Here is an 18462-nt window from a genome sequence, read left to right as displayed (position 1 = left end):
TTTACTGAGAAGCTGTGGTGGATTCACCGTTGCTGGAGGTGTTCAAGAACCATGAAGATGTGGCACTGAGGGACACGGTCTGTGAGCATGGTGGGAATGGGGTGGCAATTGCACACGATGAACTTAGTAGCCTTTTCCTTAAAGATTCTATGATTACATGATCCTTCCTACTGTGCAAATACAATTAGTCCAAAATTCCTAGAGAACAAATTCTAACATCCTTTTAGACATCCAGGTGCCAGTGATGGAAGAAGGGCATTTTTACAATGTAGATGCTGCAAAAGATCATCCAAGCTTTTACCTGAGCAGCAATAAAGCAAACAAACAAACAGAATTCATTTCTGAGCCCTCTTTGTGTATGCTATCCATCTTCAAGATGCATTTTTTTTTTTTCTGCAGCTGCACAGGGCTGTCTGGCTGCGTTTCCCAGACTGGGTTATAAATGAAGAGGGTTCCACTGCTGAAACAGGAGCGTGCTGATCTCATGCTTGCTCCATTTGAGGAATCTGCTGTGGCCCTTAGCTGGGATTCTGCTTTGGTGCTGACCTGGTAGGGCTGCAATGAAGTGAAGATCACAGAAACGCAGTCATTTTAGGCTGGGACTTCTGCGTTGCATTCTGTCTTGGTGTGTCTCAGTGGACATGGTGGTGTTGGGTTGACGACTGGACTAGATGATCTTAGAGGTCTTTTCCAACCTTGATGATTTTATGAAATGGCTGTGATTCAATGTGGGCAAGTTGAACTGGCTCTGTAAGGACACTGCTGACAAACTGCTGTCACCCTCTTGTAGTGCAAACCTCACTGTGCCTGCCTGTTGGTGCTCACCATCATGGTTTGCTTGTCTGTTATTTGGGGGTATCTGCAGGATTTTGAACATTCAAACTGGTCGTTTTCTTTACTTCCTGTCACCCTTCCAAAAAGCCAAGCAGAAGAATAATCTAAAATCTGTCACAATTTACACAGAGGTTTGTAATCCAGCCTCCATCTCCCAAAATACCTCACTGAACTGAAAACCTGCTTGTAAGAAGAGAAAAAAAATCCAAATGTTGGCACGGGAAAGTGTGAGAAAAAGGAGGGAGAGAGGGAACTGTGTGCAGATAAGTCGTCTCTTAACAGTACAGCTGTCATTGCCTTTTTCTTCCCTACTTTATCCTGTCCTGTGGGCATGTGGGCTAATTAGCATGGCTCCTACAGGCCCACCACAGCATTACATTGGATTTATTACACACAACTCTTTGTTGAAAATTCTGCCTGCGAGGAAAGTCGCTGAATAAAAAAAAATAAAAAAATTAACAAAGTCACAACTTTGAAAGTCTAACTTGTGCTCTACTAGGAGCTAGCACCAGCTGTACAAGTCAATGAAAATTAACCTTCTCCCCTACCCCTTGGATATCCAGTAAACTCAGATTTGATCCGGATGTTCTGATTTCCACGCAGCTAAAATGCAATCAAATGCTTGATTTTGGGGGATAGATTTGCTTAAATTGTATTAATTCACAGGGATAAACACAATTAGTAGAGCTCATTAGCTTGCAAAATATAATTTATTTTCTTGAATATACCCATTTCCTTGGATGAAGAGCTCCATTAGCTTTATTATATTTGCAAAGTTTATATAAAAATCCAAACCATGGCAACAAAGACAAAATTGTTACTACACAGTCACAGCAGTCACTTTCCATGTTAAATAAGTTTGGTGTTTATTTATATTTAAATGAGAATATCTACCACTATCAAGACCAGGATATGGGGCAAGTACTTATACAGAATATAATTAAAACTAATTCAAGCAACAAATGTGGCCTGAAATTAAAACACCCCCCCCCCCCAACTTCTTTAACTGAAAAATGACTCAGTGTTCTCCCTCAAAAACTCTGTTTATAATCACTTAATTATCATAACCAGCAATAGTAAAGGGACTCTTGCCATTTAGAGTCTCATAAGATGGTACTGCATTCAGGCACGTCTGGTTTGCTTAGTGCTGTGCTTTTTAATTTCACTGTAATATAAAGGCTAGAGAATGGAGAAAATGAATACATGGCAAAGTACCTGTCATTACTTGTATCATATCACCGAGGTATTCTATATGCACAATATGAAAGCGGTCGGTGCAATTTTCATACTGTTATCATTTTTGATATTATACTGTCTAAAAGCAGTGACACACAAAAGAAATGCTTTTATCATTTTCAATGTGGGAATGATACTAATTACATCATCTGTCATCATTATACAGCTAAACAAAACTTTTCTTTCGTAGAAAGCTGCCATTTAGCAAATTAACGGGTAATGACCCATAATATACAGAAGATTGAAATTTGGGAATTACATTCACATTAGTTTGTTTTCTGCTTTCTCCTCAATTTTATTCCCTGATACATCAAGAAAAAGAAGAGAGATGGAGAATTTCTCCAACTATCTAATTTGCCAATAGCCCTACTGTCCTTTTGGAAATTGGTGCAGGATCATCTCTGTCCATATCAATGTGCAGCTTAGTTCTACTTAATGATACAGACTGTCTGCCAAGCCAGTACAAGCCAGATGTTAGTATATTGATGCACAAAAAGAAAAAAAAAAAAAAAAAAAAAGCAACTGGGGCTAGATTTTCAAAATTAGACATGAAACAATGAGCCCACATTTGCTTGCAAATGACGGATGGGTGCTTGGAAAGGAGGCACAAGAACATGTGTTACCTCCTGATCAGGTTATGTAAGATGATGTAACGTAAGATGGTGGGATGGTGGGAACATAAGGTGAGGGTTCAGGCAGGGTGAGCAGCCCTTCAAGGCCCCTTCTGCTGCCTGAAACAAACACTGCAATGAGCTGCACTGTGGGAAACATCTAAGTGCCACTGTTTGAAACAGAGATCTGTGGGGATTGCAAGAGGCATAAACCACTGAGGGTGGAGTGAAAAACCCATGCTTTTAGGCAAGAAGAAGTCTTAATTTTCTTTGTATCCGATCATGCTGTGCTTCTCAGCATAAGAGCAGACATAAAATGGATGCTAGTGGGTGGATGATAATACAGATTTCAGGTGCGATGTACTAACCACCAAAACAAAGTTGCCAATATATCTCAATTCAAAAAGGCACATTTTAGCCAGATCTTTGCTCAGATGACATCACTGTGGCCCAGTTCAGCTATTTCCTTTCATCATGCACAGGCTATGATGAGAGCATAATTAAAATTAAAGGGAACTGCCAGAGTGAATTAAGAATAAAAATAATGGCAATGACCAGTGAATTTGATATTAATTAGCCATGTCAGCAGACATTTCAGTCATCAAAAGGTGCTTCAGATACTCAGTAAGAGTCATTGAGCATTTGGCCTTTAATTCCCATTGTCCACATCAGAGTGTTTAAGACTTCTTCTCTCTTGCCTGTAAGATGATTTCCTGACTTAAGTGAAATTCTGAACTGAATGTATCTGTAAAGTAAAGAGAAGTTCTCAGTTCCAATTTATCATTGTTAAAGTGGATTAAAGGATTTTTTATTAGTAACACTTAAAGCTCACTTGTTCATGTACCTGGAGACTTCTGCCAGAGAAAGCCTTCCCCAGCTGACAGCCTGGCCAAATCAAAAGCTGAAAATGAGCATGTGATGAGTGCATTACACAGGCTGATGATGACCGTGATGAGCTGGGGATTAGTGAGAAAACCTTAGAGAAAAGACCAAGAGCTGGTGGAAGCCGTGTACATGGCATTCTTTTTTCTAAGTCGTCACTGAGAAACCAAGCTCAAATATCTTGCGGGACATTGCACTACTGCAAGTGATGCCTCCTGAATGAGATATGTAGGCTTCTCACCTCTTAAGCCTCTCCGTACGCTGTCATATATTGAACAGTGTAAGATAGCATGAGAAATTATGGGAGATAACAGTTTAAGGAGCACTTCGATGAACTAAATCAAAGCTGTTGGCAATATGTACCCAACTTAGCTTTAGCTACGCTAACAAAAAACAATGACAGGTAAAACATAGGATAGAGGATGTCCAGAAGTGGCTTTCCATGGGCAGATGAGGAAAGTGATCCCACAAGGCCACTAGGCTGTTCGCTTACCTCACCTAGATCAACATGTTCTAGTGTTAATGAAAGGCAAATGTATTAATTTTAGAAAACTCTTAAACCAATATGTCACAAAACTTAAAACAAAAGCAGCAAAACATATGAGTACTTAGTGTTGTACTTCTGACAGTGAAGCAGTGTTCACCCTGATGTGTCTGTCTTCTGAGACTCTTGACCCTTTTGCTGAAACTGAGGATGGGTTCAGGTTTAGATATTTAAATTCACGTGCAATCAGGTTTGTGAGGTGTCAAAGCTCCTACATACGTGGAAATCTGGTCAGGGCAGTCACCAGAGGTTCAACACGGCAAAGTGCAGAGTTTTGCACTTGGGCCGGAGGAATCCCAAGCATCCATACAGACTGGAAGGAGCGGTCCTTGAGAGCAGCCCTGTGGAGAAGGACCTGGGGGTCTTGGTAGACGAAAAGCTTAACATGAGCCAGCAGTGTGCCCTTGTGGCTCGGAAGGCAAATGGGATCCTGGGCTCCATCAAAAGAGGGGTGGCCAGCAGGGACAGGGAGGTGATTGTTCCCCTCTACTCTGCTCTTGTGAGGCCCCAGCTGGAATACTGCGTCCAGGTCTGGAGCCCCCAGTACAAGAAAGACAGGGAGCTGTTGGAGAGGGTCCAGAGGAGAGCCACAAAGATGATCAGGGGACTGGAGCACCTCCCCTATGAGGACAGGCTGAAAGAGCTGGGCTTGTTCAGCCTGGAGAAAAGAAGGCTGCGGGGTGACCTCATTGCAGCCTTTCAGTACCTAAAGGGAGCCTACAAACAGGAGGGGAATCAACTCTTTGAAAGGGTGAGTGACAGCAGGACAAGGGGAAATGGTTTTAAGCTGAGGGAAGGGAGATTTAGGTTGGATGTCAGGGGGAAATTCTTTACAGAGAGAGTGGTGAGGTGCTGGAACAGGCTGCCTAGAGAGGCTGTGGATGCCCCGTCCCTGGAGGTGTTCAAGGCCACATTGGATGGGGCCCTGGGCAGCCTGGTCTAGCATTAGGTGGGATGGTTGGTGGCCCTGCATGTGGCAGGGGGGTTGGAGATTCATGATCCTTGAGGTCCCTTCCAACCCTGGCAATTCTGTGATTCTGTGATTCAGAGCTGGGCAGCCATGGGAATAGGGTTCAGTAGCTGACAAACTGATCTTGAGTGCTGTCTGACATGTTGTGAGATAGCCATAATGCCTAAAACCAGGCAGCACCCATGGAGAAGCTGTGCCCTGCCAGTACCAAGAGAACTAGAGCAGTACTACAGGCTTAGGATAAATATGGCTCTAACTCTGTGGCTAAGTGAATGAGTAACACACTTACTTTCTAAATTCAAGGAAATTAGGGAAGAAATCTTACCTAAAAGACTCGCCTGCCAGTTAGGGTTCTTTAAAATAATACTTCAGTTTTTGAATATAAATAATGCTTCTTTCTCATTTACTAACCACACAGTAACATTTAATGGTATCACCGTGTATTTTCTTCATTACTGTGGTCTTTTTTTTTTTTTTTTTCAAATTCTGTTGTGTATTTAAGATTTTAAGTAAAAGTCTTTTCAGTTTTCCTTGTGAGGTAGGTTCCTTGAACTCTTTTAGTTCTGAGTTCGTGGCTGATAGACAGCTAGGAACCTCACCAAACACTATTTTGTCATCCCTCCAAACTTAAAATATTAATTTCAGTGTCTTGGCATAGTTCCAGACTATGTAATTATAATCTAGATCCAGACTGGGTAATTATAATTTATATCTTAAAACTACCTCTCATTTCATTTGCATGCAACTTGTCTGCCACTTTTCTGTCCTAAACACAAAGTGTGGTCACAGCTCTGCTCTAATGATGGCTACATCCCACTGCCACATAAAGCCATCTTAAAAAGCCAATGTCACTTTCAGTGAGTTCACCGTGATAGGAACCAACCCATGTCACTAACTTATTAAAATGGTAAGATTTTGTTTTTCAAATAGGCTCCTCTTCTCAACTCTTAAAACATATTTTGGTCTTTAGAATATGCCTTCTAAATATATTTTGATGCTGTTTTCAGACACACGGATTTGTGTTGCATAAATAATAACTAGTGCCTTTACTTTGCTCAAACAATTAGAGAGATTTCCAGTTCTTTTTTACTTAAAAAATAGAAAAAAGAAGATTCAGTCTCAGAAAATACCCAATCTTACTGAAATATCGAATCTATCACTGCATCATCCAAAAATCTGGGCAAAAATATATGCTAAAATCATTTCTTGGCTTTGGTAAAATTCTTGATTAAGTTCACGCTTAAAGCCAAGTGGTGTTCTCAGCAAAACTTTATCACATTGCAAGTAAATTAAAGCACCTCTGACAGATAACACCTAGACTCACTTGCACAATTTGCCTATGCGGCAGTTTTGACAGGGAAAAAAAAAAAAGTGAAATAGTGATGGCTTATCCAAAGGTGTTAGTGGCACTTCCAGGGAAGGGCTGTGGAACTGATTTAAGTTCTCAGAGAAGAAAATCTTGCTGGTGTAAGGCATTATCAGATTGTTCTTGCAATGTACGCCATTTCTCGTTACGAGTAGATTTGTCTGTCCTTGAATAGCTGATCCTTGAACAGGATGTCAAATTTGCTTTAACATTCTAGCAAGCAGAATACTTGTAGAACTGTATTATTCTGGAGCTGAAGGAATATGAGCTACCTTTATGCAAATGAAAGAATATTCTTGGTATTTCTTATCTACAGTGCTATATGTCGATGGATAAATACCTGCATGTGTCTGAAACTACAATCACTAAACTGATTCATGCTGAAGGTAACTGCTCTCCACTTAGCTCAAGCTCTGAAATGCTCCTGCAATGTGCTTTTCTATGCGAATTCTCAATGTGGCTTCCACCTCAGAGCTCTAACCACCCTACAGAAGTATAAAAAAGCCTCCAAAGAAGTGCACTGCTCATAAAACAGCATAAAGCAGTTTGGCCATGATAGGAGTAGATCTAGCAGAAAAACATCTAAACCCCAGAAAATTCAGCCATCTAGAAAATTCACATCTGTAACAAAGTCTGCACAGCATGCAGGAAAAGGAAAATAGTAGAATTTCCTATTTCCAAGGTTACAGACAAGAGGAGGCTACTGGCACTGCTCCTCCTTCTGTTTTCCACAGGATGGTGGTGTTTTGTTCCAAATGCTCCTTGTTTTAAAGAATATCCTCAGCTTGGAAATGAAAAGAAACATTCAGGTCTTTACTTATGAGCAAAAGGTCATGCAGAGGAGCTGGGCTTGATACTGGATTTGGATTCGCTACAAATCAGCCAAACTCAACAGGAGCATCAGCCTGTGATTCACTTCAGACTTCTTCTATTGCAGCCAATCTTGTGCTTTCATACCATCTTCTCTGTCATCACCCAAATACTTCACTGTGCAGACTGATGGACAAAACATATTTTGTTTTCCTCTGAAACATCAGAGGAATCACAAAAAAAGCATAATGTTCTCTTTAATCCTACGTTCTTTTTTGATGTTGCAATGTTACCAAGCAGATCTATGCTAGGCAAACCCTCCAATTTCCATTTGAGCTCCCTGTGAAAAGAATAACTACGCATCCTGCACCTTGTCTAGCCAAATGCATCAGACTTAGCTGTGTGAATAAATAGGTGTATATATATATATATATATATATTTGTGGATGCCCCATCCCTGGAGGCATTCAAGGCCAGGCTGGATGTGGCTCTGGGCAGCCTGGTCTGGTGGATGGTGACCCTGCAAATAGAGGGGGTTTGAAACTAGATGATCATTGTGGTCCTTTTTAACCCAGGCCATGCTATGTTAGGCCTATGATAAGCCTGTGATATTAACAGTATATATAGATACTGCTGTCTATACTCTTGCTCAAATCCTTATCCTGAACCTCCTGATTTTGTCAACAGTCCAAAAATTTTTCCAGTACAGCAGTGAACATGTACGACATTGCAGGCTGTAATTTTTGGAACTGATTATTATAAAAGTTTGTTACCTTTGCTTGTGCTTCTGGATCATGGAAGTTTTGCCTATGAGTAATTCATGTAAGCCTACTCTTCCTTTAACTTCATCAGTAGTCCTTCTATCATTCTTCTTACAAAATATGATCAATTATTTAATGATAAACAGTTGAAGTTTTTTTTTTTTAATGTTTGTAAAGCAATTTGAAGATGTAAAGTGTTATGCAAGTTGTCATTATTATTGACTGCAGCTCAAACCCAGCCTTGCTGGGATAGCAGAACTTCTCATCTGCAATGTCAAGCCACAGAAGGGTAAGAAAGGTTGCTATCTGGAAGTGTTTGCAGTTTGCAAATCTACTCAGACTTTTTCTTAACCTAACATGAGACAGGATGATTTTTATTTAGAATGCAATAAGACAGAAATGATCCTTCATCCAAAGTTCAGCTGCTGCTCTGCTGAGGACAGCCAATTACAAAGAAAATGCTTTTCTTGTAGGGAAACCAAAATCTATCTGCAACTTAATAAATTCACTTGTCTTGAGAGCTGTGGAGCCCACAGCATAGCCCATATGAAGAACATGTAAGTGTATGCACAGATGCACAGGCTGGCTCTTGATGGACTCAGCTTCTTCTGTTTGGATGGAGCACAGAACCCAACACCTCTGCTGATTTTCTGTGGTAGCTGGGACTTGACTTTCCATTGTTTAATTAATGACAGCAAAAGAAGTAGAAATATCCACTGTGAGAAGGAGGAAATCTTAACGGGAAGCTTGAAGAAAGGCCAAACTTGTGGAGAAAACTGAACATTCAGGAAATGTGGCTCTGATGTGGCTCCAGGTATATGAGGACAACATGAAAGGAAAAGGGGATGTGAGCCTGAAAGAAGAGATGACATTTGCATCCAAATGTGTCAGGAGTTGAACAACATAGAGGATCAAGGGAAGGTGAGGCCAGAGAAATGAACATAAGAGGTTCTGAAGAGAGAACAGAAACTCCACAAGTGTTTTGGAAGGTTGTACAGTGAATAACTTTCAGAACATCCAAATGCAGTTCCAGCTCTCAGCAAGTGCTTTGGAACAAGATTTGAATGGATGGATGGATGGATGGATGGATGGATGGATGGATGGATGGGAAATGAGAGAAGGGCACTGCTTTAATTATATCACAGATTATTTTGGTTCATTAACTGTTTGGTTAATACTCATAAAAAATTATTGCTCATGTATTCTGCACTAAAAGGGTGCCTAAAAGAATGCCTCAATTTTGACACCTATTGGTCCTTGAGAAAATGCACTTGCGAGTATAACGTTGTGCAAGGGAGAGAAACAGTAATTCAACAGAACTCAGCTATGCTTCCTCTCAGACCTACTTGGAATGCATTTAGTGGTCACTGTCAGGGACAAAACTGTATTTGTTAAGAAAGCACATTCTAAGCAAACCATTAGAATTCTGGTGCAAAGAAACCATATGCAAAGTTTCAAGATGTCTTCAAATGTATTATTGTCTAATTACCTAAAGGTTTCTGCAACTGATGACACAGAATCACTTAACAGAATAAAACCACAATAGCTCTGTTCTTTCAAGAACAGATGAACAGAAGTTGCAAATTTAGTGTTTATTTTTTTTAAAAAAAGTATCAAAATAAGCATAATGCAGCAGATGAATGTTAAGAGTAGTTTCAGACAGTTTAAATGCGTTTTAGCAACCCTATACTTTTTTTTTTTTTTAATCATAACCCTTATGATAAATTGGTAGTGGTGAGAGGCTCCTGCTCCAGCTGAAACATGGAAGTCTCATGTCACTCACATACTGAGAACTGTCAATCAAAAGAGAATTCAGTGACCTTTATGCTGTGCATTTAGCAAGGTAATGTTCTAGGACTATTACAAATCCTCTTTGGTTCTTCAGTGCACTAAATCGCTGTCTGTAATGACCTGACCAGCAGTGGCATTAAAAGACAGGGCAAAACTTAACTGAAAATACTCCACCTGAAACACAAAAAGGTGGAATGCATTTCAGCCTCACTCAGCTGATGGTTTAGATACCCTCACCAACTTTGCAATTCTTTTTCTGATGTTGGGAAATTGTAATTAATCTTGAAAAAAAACCCTGAATTTAGAGGACCTGTTCAAGTAGTTTGTCTAGTTTTATTGCAGATGAATATTCTAATACATGAGCCAGCAATATGCCCTTGTCACAAAGAAGGCTAACCACATCCTGGGTTGCATTAGGTCAAGTATTTGAGGTCAGCAGATAGAAAGAATTGATCTTTCCTTTCTGCTCAGCACTGGTGAGACCACCAGTCCTGTGTCCAGTTCTGAGCTCCCTAGTACAGGAGAGATATGGACTACTGGAGAGTGTCTTATGAAGGGCCATGAAAATGATCAGAGGGCCTGAAACATCTCTCCTTAGTTTAGTTTGGAGGAGAGAAGGCTCTGTGGAGACCTCATTGCAGCCCTCCAGTACTTGAGGGGAGCTTATAAATGGGAGGGAGACTGACTTTTTACATGGGCAGATAATGACAGGATAACAGGGAATGACTTTAAAGAAGGGAGATTTAGGTTAGATGTTAGGAAGAAATTTTTTACTCAGAGGGTGGTGAGGTGCTGGCACTGCTGCCCAGAGATGTGGATGCCCCATCCCTGGAAGCATTCAAGGCCAGATTGGATGGGGCCCTGGGCAGCCTGGGCTGGTGCATGGCAACTGCACCCATAGCAAGGAAATTGGATCCCAATGATCTTAAGGGTTCCTTCACACCTATGCCATTCTATGATTCTATGAAATGCTGAGAGAGAGAAGCCTAGAGAGGAGATGGGTGACCTAAACAATGCAAGTAAATACCTGAAGGGTGGGTGCACGAAGACACAAGATGCTCCCCTGAACACTAGGAAACACTTCTGTGCTGTGTGGATCACAGAGTACTGGTACAGGTTGCTCAGAGAGGCTGTGGGGTCTCCTTGTTGGTGATCTCCAAAAGCTGTCTGGTCGTGGTGCTGGGCACCCTGCTCTGAGTGACTTTGAGGAGAGAGTTAGACCACATGGACCCAGAGGTCCCTTCCACCTCTGCCCTGCTATGACTGTGTGATTCTGTGAACAATCACTCACAGCAAATTGAGCCTACAAATGATCAGTAATGATTTGTATCTTGGTCATCTTCAGACTGCCCCAAAAAACTGAGACTGCCTTGAGGAAAACCCAGCTAGAAGCACCACGCTGACAGACTTCCACGATAACCTAACTGATCTACAAGAAATAAGACATAAAATGCACTATTATTTCTATTGTAGACTTTTTTGCCCACAACTATACACATATATATATGTATATACTTGTGCATGGATGTATGTTGCTCTGAAAGTAATGCCTCCTATATATTTCCACAGAGACTGTAACAGATACAAAGAGCACATAGCAGCACTAATGCACAACCTGTCGCCTCGCAGTGATAAAATCCATGTTTGGTCTCCATAAATATTCAGCATGTGTCAATGAACATCAACAGTTGGCATTTTTTTCGCATGGAGGAATTCAATTCCACACTTACACTTCACACACTTCCATCTCAGACGCCATTTTGTCACTCTGCTCCTTTGTTGCTGTTCCACTGAATAGAATATTGGTGGCAAGGTTCAACCTCTACTGTCATATTACCAATATGTGCCTCTGATGTTGTGGGCCAACATAATAAAATAGGAGACATTAATTTTGAAGTCGCTCATGTAATTTTATGCATTCAACTACATCTAAGCTATTTATCTATCTATCTATATGGATACAGAAATAGGGCAGATTTTCCTATGGTTACAAAGACCATGTGTTCTACTGCAAAGCTAAGAACTGAAACCAGACTTTCTAAAGTGTTTATCACAACGTATTCTCTAATTAATGTTATTAGAATTCCAAATGCTACTTTGCTATGCACACCCACAGAACTGCTGGACAGGCTGAAGTCTTTTTGAAAATTCAACCTTTTGTGAAAAAATAGGTGATGGTTATTGACAAAATGTTGTCGTCTGCAATGTTACTATCCACTGTTAAGGAAAGCAAATATTGTCTGAGGACTAATGAGAATTCCAAAGCAATAAAGTCAAGTGTGAAAAGTGTAATCAATAAGTCATGATGCAACAGTATTCGTTTGTAGTTTTGTTATCATTTAGTTCATGATATTTAGTGATGCTTGAAAAGGAAGTGTTAAGAAATTAGTGTTACAAGAATTAACATTCTGATTTTATTTTTGATACCGTTATGTTTCTACAGTCATTACAGTATGAATGCTAATTAGCATCTGATTTTGTTTCCCACCAGTTAAGGACTGAAAATAAAAAAAAAAAAATATAGAAGAAAAAATACTGTGGAAACAAATATCAGTGTTATCCACGAACATCCACAAATTAAAACTCTCAATGCCCATGGCTAATTTTACACTGCAGGAGAATGTACTGCAATAAAAACCTGTTCTTCTCTTTCTTTGTGTTGTTTTCACTCATGCTTCAAGGTATACTGAATTTATGAAGAAAGTATCTTTTTGAACATATAATAGATCTTAGAGTTCAAGCTAGACCATTTATATCTTACATACACAGCTGGGCTATCCACTAGGGGTTGAGGTTTGGATTTACTACAAGTCTTGGAAATAAAGAATCGTACTGCCTCATGAAAAAGTCAAGGACTAAATCTCAGCTACTCATTTATTTCTGCAGAAGAACCAATCTCTTCTGGCCCTTTATCACACATTAATTTTTCCCCAACTGGACTGGCAGGTAGATAGATGTTGGTCTTTGTTACTGCACCATGACATGGGGTTCTTCATGTTGGAAGCTGAATGGACAGAGCCTTTCTCCCTTTGCCCCACAGGCATCTTGTGCAAGTGACATCTAGTGCTGGCAGCCTTAAGTTACTGAAATTATGTTTGAATATTCTTTACAACTCTGTTTTCTGAAGAAATCACATAAAATTTTGGCTATGTTAACTACAGTGGATCTTCACTAAGTATCTTCACAAAGGATTATCTTCAAAGAGGCAATTACAATCCAAGGCTGAGATATCTCAAAACCACTCTTAAATGTGTATAGTAAGAGATCCCATGCATTTCATGAGGCAGCTCTACACACTGTTAAAAGCAATAATTACTTTGAAACGTTATTTATGTCTCCTATAATGTGTCTGTTATATAAATCCACTAAATAAATGGACTGTGTAGCTAAACATTCATATTCAACATATTATAGAGGCAATAAAGAATCTCATTGTAGAATATCACCCATCCAGATGAAGAAGATGCTCTAATCCGTGCAAATATTTTCTTGCAAGTACTTTCAATGGAATTAGGTGAGAATTAGCTCTGACACAGTGAAGAGAATGGCAAATCTGTCTTATATCATGATTATTGATATCAAAATAGTCTATTTGCAGAGTCACAGAAATGACTCTCTGTCGTGTAAGTGAGATCTCTTGACCTATTGCAAATAAGACACCATACTGGCCATGACATCAACTTTTGGCAACTTATTAATTTACTTTTATTTAGAAGTGGCCAAATAAGAAACCTCATTCTGATTGAATACAGCATAATATGGCCCCAACTAATACGATGGGAAATAATACATGAAGTTTCATACGAGTTCCCAGAGAAAGTCTAAAAATATAAGAAATCCTACCATATTAACCAGAAAGTACTGTTCTTTCACTTAAGGGATAGTTGGGTAATTATTCAAACCTCTACAACACTGGACTGTCAAGTTAAAAAATAATACCGAGTATCTCAGGATAATGAGAAAGACCTTAAGGCCATTAGCAGTGGCTCATATTACATCAGTGACCAAGACTCCCCAAGAAAGAGAATATTTAAATGAAACTAGCAGAGAATTAGTTTGAACTTGTATATTTGAACAGCTCAGCACTGTCTTATAGTATCCATTTCTTCCTGGAGAGAAAGCTGCCTATCATTTAAGACTGTGAAATCAGTGGAGCTTTAGAGATTGAAATCTGTAAGGGCAGAAATTTAAACTACAACAAACAAATTAAAAAAAATAATAAAAAAATTGAGTCACATTAAAATCTACAGAGTTTATACTAAAAATCTTATCCTAGCACGGTTTCAAATTATGGTTAGACATCTAGGTGTCTTCCCTTTCTTGATTATTTCTGTATCCTAAGACCATTCAAAAAGAAACCAAGTCTAACTTGTATCTATCTTCTCTGATATTAGCTTTGGCAAGAATAATTATAGGTTTGGAATCAAGCCCTTTCAGGACTTAGGAGGAGATGACTTTTACTTTTTAAACTAAGTCCTGTTTATGAGACGTTTATTTATATGTGCTCATTACCTTATGTTTGTTTTTTGACTTCTACCAGGAATAACTCAAAAGATGATGGTCATAAATCCCTGGGAAAACAGCTGTCTAGCTTGCAATTTATAAGCTAAAGCATGGCTAATAAGTCAGCACTTGTCATGGCTTAGAAATATTGCTTGCTTCAATATTCTTAAGAGCTTCTCCTAGGCACAAAAGTTTCGAAACATAAGACCAGGGCTAGGTCTGATGTGCCCAACATATTCTTATAACTCTTCCTCACCTTAATGAACACCTCGTTGGCTGACTGTCAAGCAAAGCTCCATTTCCCAAGTATTTGGACAACTCGACCAGACTACGGTTTACAGCACTTTAAGCAAGAATGCTGATTAAGACTTTGCAAATCAAATATTAAAAGACTGATTCAATATTTTACAACCTTTTTACTCGGACTCTGAACTGAAGTTTACTTCACCTGCTAGCCAGAGATACGCTGAAGGTTAATTGATGTAGGAAGCGTAAATAACAGCTAATGCTACTGGGCCAAAGTATGCAAGGCATTTAAGACTATTCCTCACCTCAAGTGTGCAGACACTGACATGCTCATCTGTCTCACTAGGTTAGCATCACTAGGGCTCCAGATACGTGATCAAATTACCACAGTGAAAGTGGTTTAAGCTTATGTGTTTTTCCCCGTATTGTATATTTGCACGTCTCCGATGACACCAAGTAATCCTTTAAATTGTGCTAATTTGATCATGTACCCGAGTACCTAGTGCAGTAAATTGGGATAGGTGGCTAAGAAAAGCGGAGATGATGCCTTCAGAAGACAAATAGCTTCCACGGAGAAAAGAGACATCCAGCAGCTCATTCTACCGGGGCTGGAGTATAAATCTCTGCCCTTTCTCCTTCTACAAAATCAAAGGTCTGTAACTTATAAACCTAAGCTGACAAATTGCTTTTGTGGATTTTGATTTCTTTTAAAGGGAAAGAATTAGCAAAACTCTTAAAAAGCAGCTGTTAGTGATTTTTTGATTACCTGCCTGCACTTGCACCACTTAAAGCCCATCTAGGTCTTAAAGAGAAGGAAAATTCAGAAGATCACCACCTTGCAGGTGTTTGGGGCTCAAAGTTACAACCTTACAAGTGGTCCAAATATTTCACTTGAGAAAAGTACTCCGAGCTTTTAACCTCAGCTCCTTTTCAAGAGACGTTCGGTATGGATTTGCACATACCGAAGTATAATTTAAGTAATGAGCAGGAAGAGTTATTGGAGTAATCATTTTTAATAGAGATTCCTTGTCTTTAATACAGAGCTACACAACAGAACTTAATAGCTTGTGGCAAGTAAATAATTTACCCACGGATTGGGTCTGAATACAAATGTATACATAAAATATCACAGACTTAATGAAGCCTTTGGGGTGGCTTTTTTGAAATCAATTTAATTGATTTTGGTGATAGGCCTGCATTTATATTTTGGTAAGCTACATTTTACTTTATTGTCACATGTGACACAGTCATGATTTTTCTTTTTTTGGGGGGGGGTGGTTTGGTGAGGGCAAACTCCACAAACGAAATTAGAAACTGAGTGCACAGAGAGTAATTTTTAAAGTGTCTAGGGTAAGACACTCGGAAATAACACTCCACCGTGACCCAACAACGTGCTTCATTTAGAAAGCACTTATCTGAAAAGGTCAACCTTTCAAGAATGCTCGTGACAATTCACTTTTTTTTTTTGTAGCATTTGAGCCCAATGAAGCTGGTAATGATGAGTTTTACCCTTACGCTGAACACTTTGGGTTGCTCAGTGTCAGTCAATAGGTTTGCCTGCACTTGGTTTGGGCTCTTACCGGAGGGAGGAAGAAGGCAATGGCTGAAGAAGCCCAGTGGTGTGACTAGCACACAATTGAGGCCAAGAGGACAGCGGTGTGACGTAAACACAGGCACTTTTAAAGGAGAGGGATGATGGCTGCCTAATGCGCCTTGAGACTGGGAGCACCAGCTTATGTGATGGGCCTTGAAAGCTGTTTTTGCCGACAAAAGACACCCGCAGTTCGTCCTCGCCTTTCTAAAGCACCGCTTTTCGTCGTCATTAATTCATCAAAGCTATGCATTAAAGAAAAGCCGTGGGACAGACGCCAGAGCCGGGCCGGCAGACCCAAGGAGAGCAGCGGGGAGGTCTATGCGGCTGCTATCCTGAGCCCGCCACCCTCCGTGCCCTCGCGCCCCGCAGGGCCGACTCGGCCCACCTTACCTTTGGGGTGCCAGGGGTCCGTGAACTCGTACTTCCCCACGCCGATTGTCCGCAGCATCTGCACCCCGTTCGTGTTGTCCGGCCCTGCCGCCGCGTTGGGGGGCATGGGGGCGGCCACCTGCCCGTTGGTGGCGGGTGCGTTGCTGGGCAAAGCGGCAGAGGGCAGGGCTGGAGGCGGCGGTGGCAGCATGGGGCAGGCCAGGTGGCCATTTCCCACCACCCCGGGGCTCGGGTGGGCTACCGGGCCCACGCCGCTCATGGAGGACATGCTGAGGGGCTGGCTGTTGGTGTACAAGGGCTGGCTCTGGAGGTTGACCACCATGTTGCTGAGGGGCTGGGAGGGCTGCGGCTGGAGCTGGTAGTGGGCCGGCATCAGTGGGAGCTGGGGAGTGACGTGCGGAGGGAGGGAAGGTGTGACGCCGATGACGGGGGCCTGGACGTTTGCGGCCGGGCTGAAGGTGGGCGGCTGCGTCATCCCATAGGAGTGTGTGATGAGGGCGGGCTGGCTGCCGGCTGCCACCGTGGTGACCCAGGGAGCTGCACCTGTGGCACGAAGGAAGGTGGGCAATGGCTGTGGGCTGGCACAGGGGGACAGGTACAAAAAACCACCCCGGGCCTCCCGCTGTACCACCGCGTTTGCACAAGTCACCACCGAGCCACGCTCTTATCCTTTACAGTATCTAAAGTGGCTCAATACCTGGAGCTATTCCAACCCAGTAAGTGCATAAAATTGCTACAGTGATGTGAGTGCAATTGTTAAAATACTCATCAGGTGACATGCAGCGTGTTTATGGTTTTATGTGTTTTGCGCTTTATGCAGCTTAAGCACATGCTTCCAAGAAAATTAACCTCTTTCCCCACCGTGCTTTCATGGCTCCCTGACAAACACTCTGTGTGTATAATAATGGTGCTCCAGCCACTACAAAGAGATTGTAATTAGGCGTCTGGCAAAGTAGCACAATGTATGATATATGTCTGGAAGCTGGAAATCATTTCAGGTAGTTCTGGACATAAAAGAGGTCTTAAAGTATTACAGAGTGCCTTTTCCTCCAGTGAAGGCAGAGAAGGAGGGGGGAAAAAAAACACTTTAATGAACTTGCAGGCATCTTAATACGTTTATATTAGTCTCAGCATATAAGAAACTTGAGTGGTCTTTACAATGAGAGAAAAACCCTGCTGAAGAATACAGAAAGGGCTCACAATGAAGTCTAATTTACAGAGGTAAATGGAGATAGTGCATTGAATTTGCTTTGAATGATTTTCCCTTGTAGAATTACAAATAAGATTACAAACATACCTGGGTTTTCATTCTCCCTCATCTGTTTAGATGGTGGCTCATCAGTGTCCCAAGGTGTAGACTGATTGATGGGTGTCTGTCCCCACCTAACGCTAGTTGCAAGTCCTTGAGGCTGATTTTCAGTCTTGGAAATGCAAGGTGTCTACCAAAGAGAGAAAGAAGATAGAGAATAAAAATGGTAAGAATATTTGGAATAATTACCATTCTGAATATCTAGTAGCTTGTTTGTTTGTTACAGTCCAAGAGGATAGTTTTAAGTCTATAAATATCATTTTACTCTAGGCTTACATGGAATGTCTGTATGGATAAAAGAATGCATTTGTCAAAATTATTTCTGGAAATTCAACAGAGCCACCATTAAAAAAAAAGATACAAAAACTAGCATTTTCAGAAGTAGGGGTTTCTTTAGCCTTGAAAATAAATAAAAAAGATTTATGCTAATATCCATTCAGACAGCCATAGCTAACACAAAATGGGACAATCTTCTGTTTGCTCGGTCTCTTTCAAAAATGGTGAGTTTTGCTTAGCAGAAGGCAGGAAAAGAGCGACTTGTTTACCACAGTAGGACAAATTACTGTAGAACAGTAAAGAGAAGTCTTAGTATTTACTGTCTGTCAACCCCTAAAA

At 40.8% G+C, this 18462-nt stretch overlaps 1 protein-coding gene across 5 annotated transcripts in view; it reads right to left on the bottom strand.

The window, feature by feature from the left end:
• KLHL29 (kelch like family member 29) overlaps positions 1 to 18462 on the bottom strand; it is a 403358-nt gene that overhangs the window by 123595 nt on the left and 261301 nt on the right. For all 5 annotated transcript variants that reach the window (XM_090136444.1, XM_090136441.1, XM_031595907.2 and 2 more), the window contains 2 exons: positions 17836 to 17977; positions 16539 to 17081 (listed from right to left, as the gene is read on the bottom strand). In XM_090136444.1, the coding sequence (XP_089992570.1) occupies positions 16539 to 17081; positions 17836 to 17977 (685 nt within the window). The remainder of the gene's footprint in view (positions 1 to 16538; positions 17082 to 17835; positions 17978 to 18462) is intronic.

This window comes from Phasianus colchicus, chromosome 2 (genome assembly GCF_987193195.1).
Source record: "Phasianus colchicus chromosome 2, bPhaCol1.hap1.1, whole genome shotgun sequence".
In the NCBI taxonomy this organism is placed as follows: Eukaryota; Metazoa; Chordata; class Aves; order Galliformes; family Phasianidae; genus Phasianus; species Phasianus colchicus.
The sequence above is the reverse complement of the archived record's forward strand: the minus strand, read 5'-3'. Positions and strand labels throughout refer to the sequence as shown.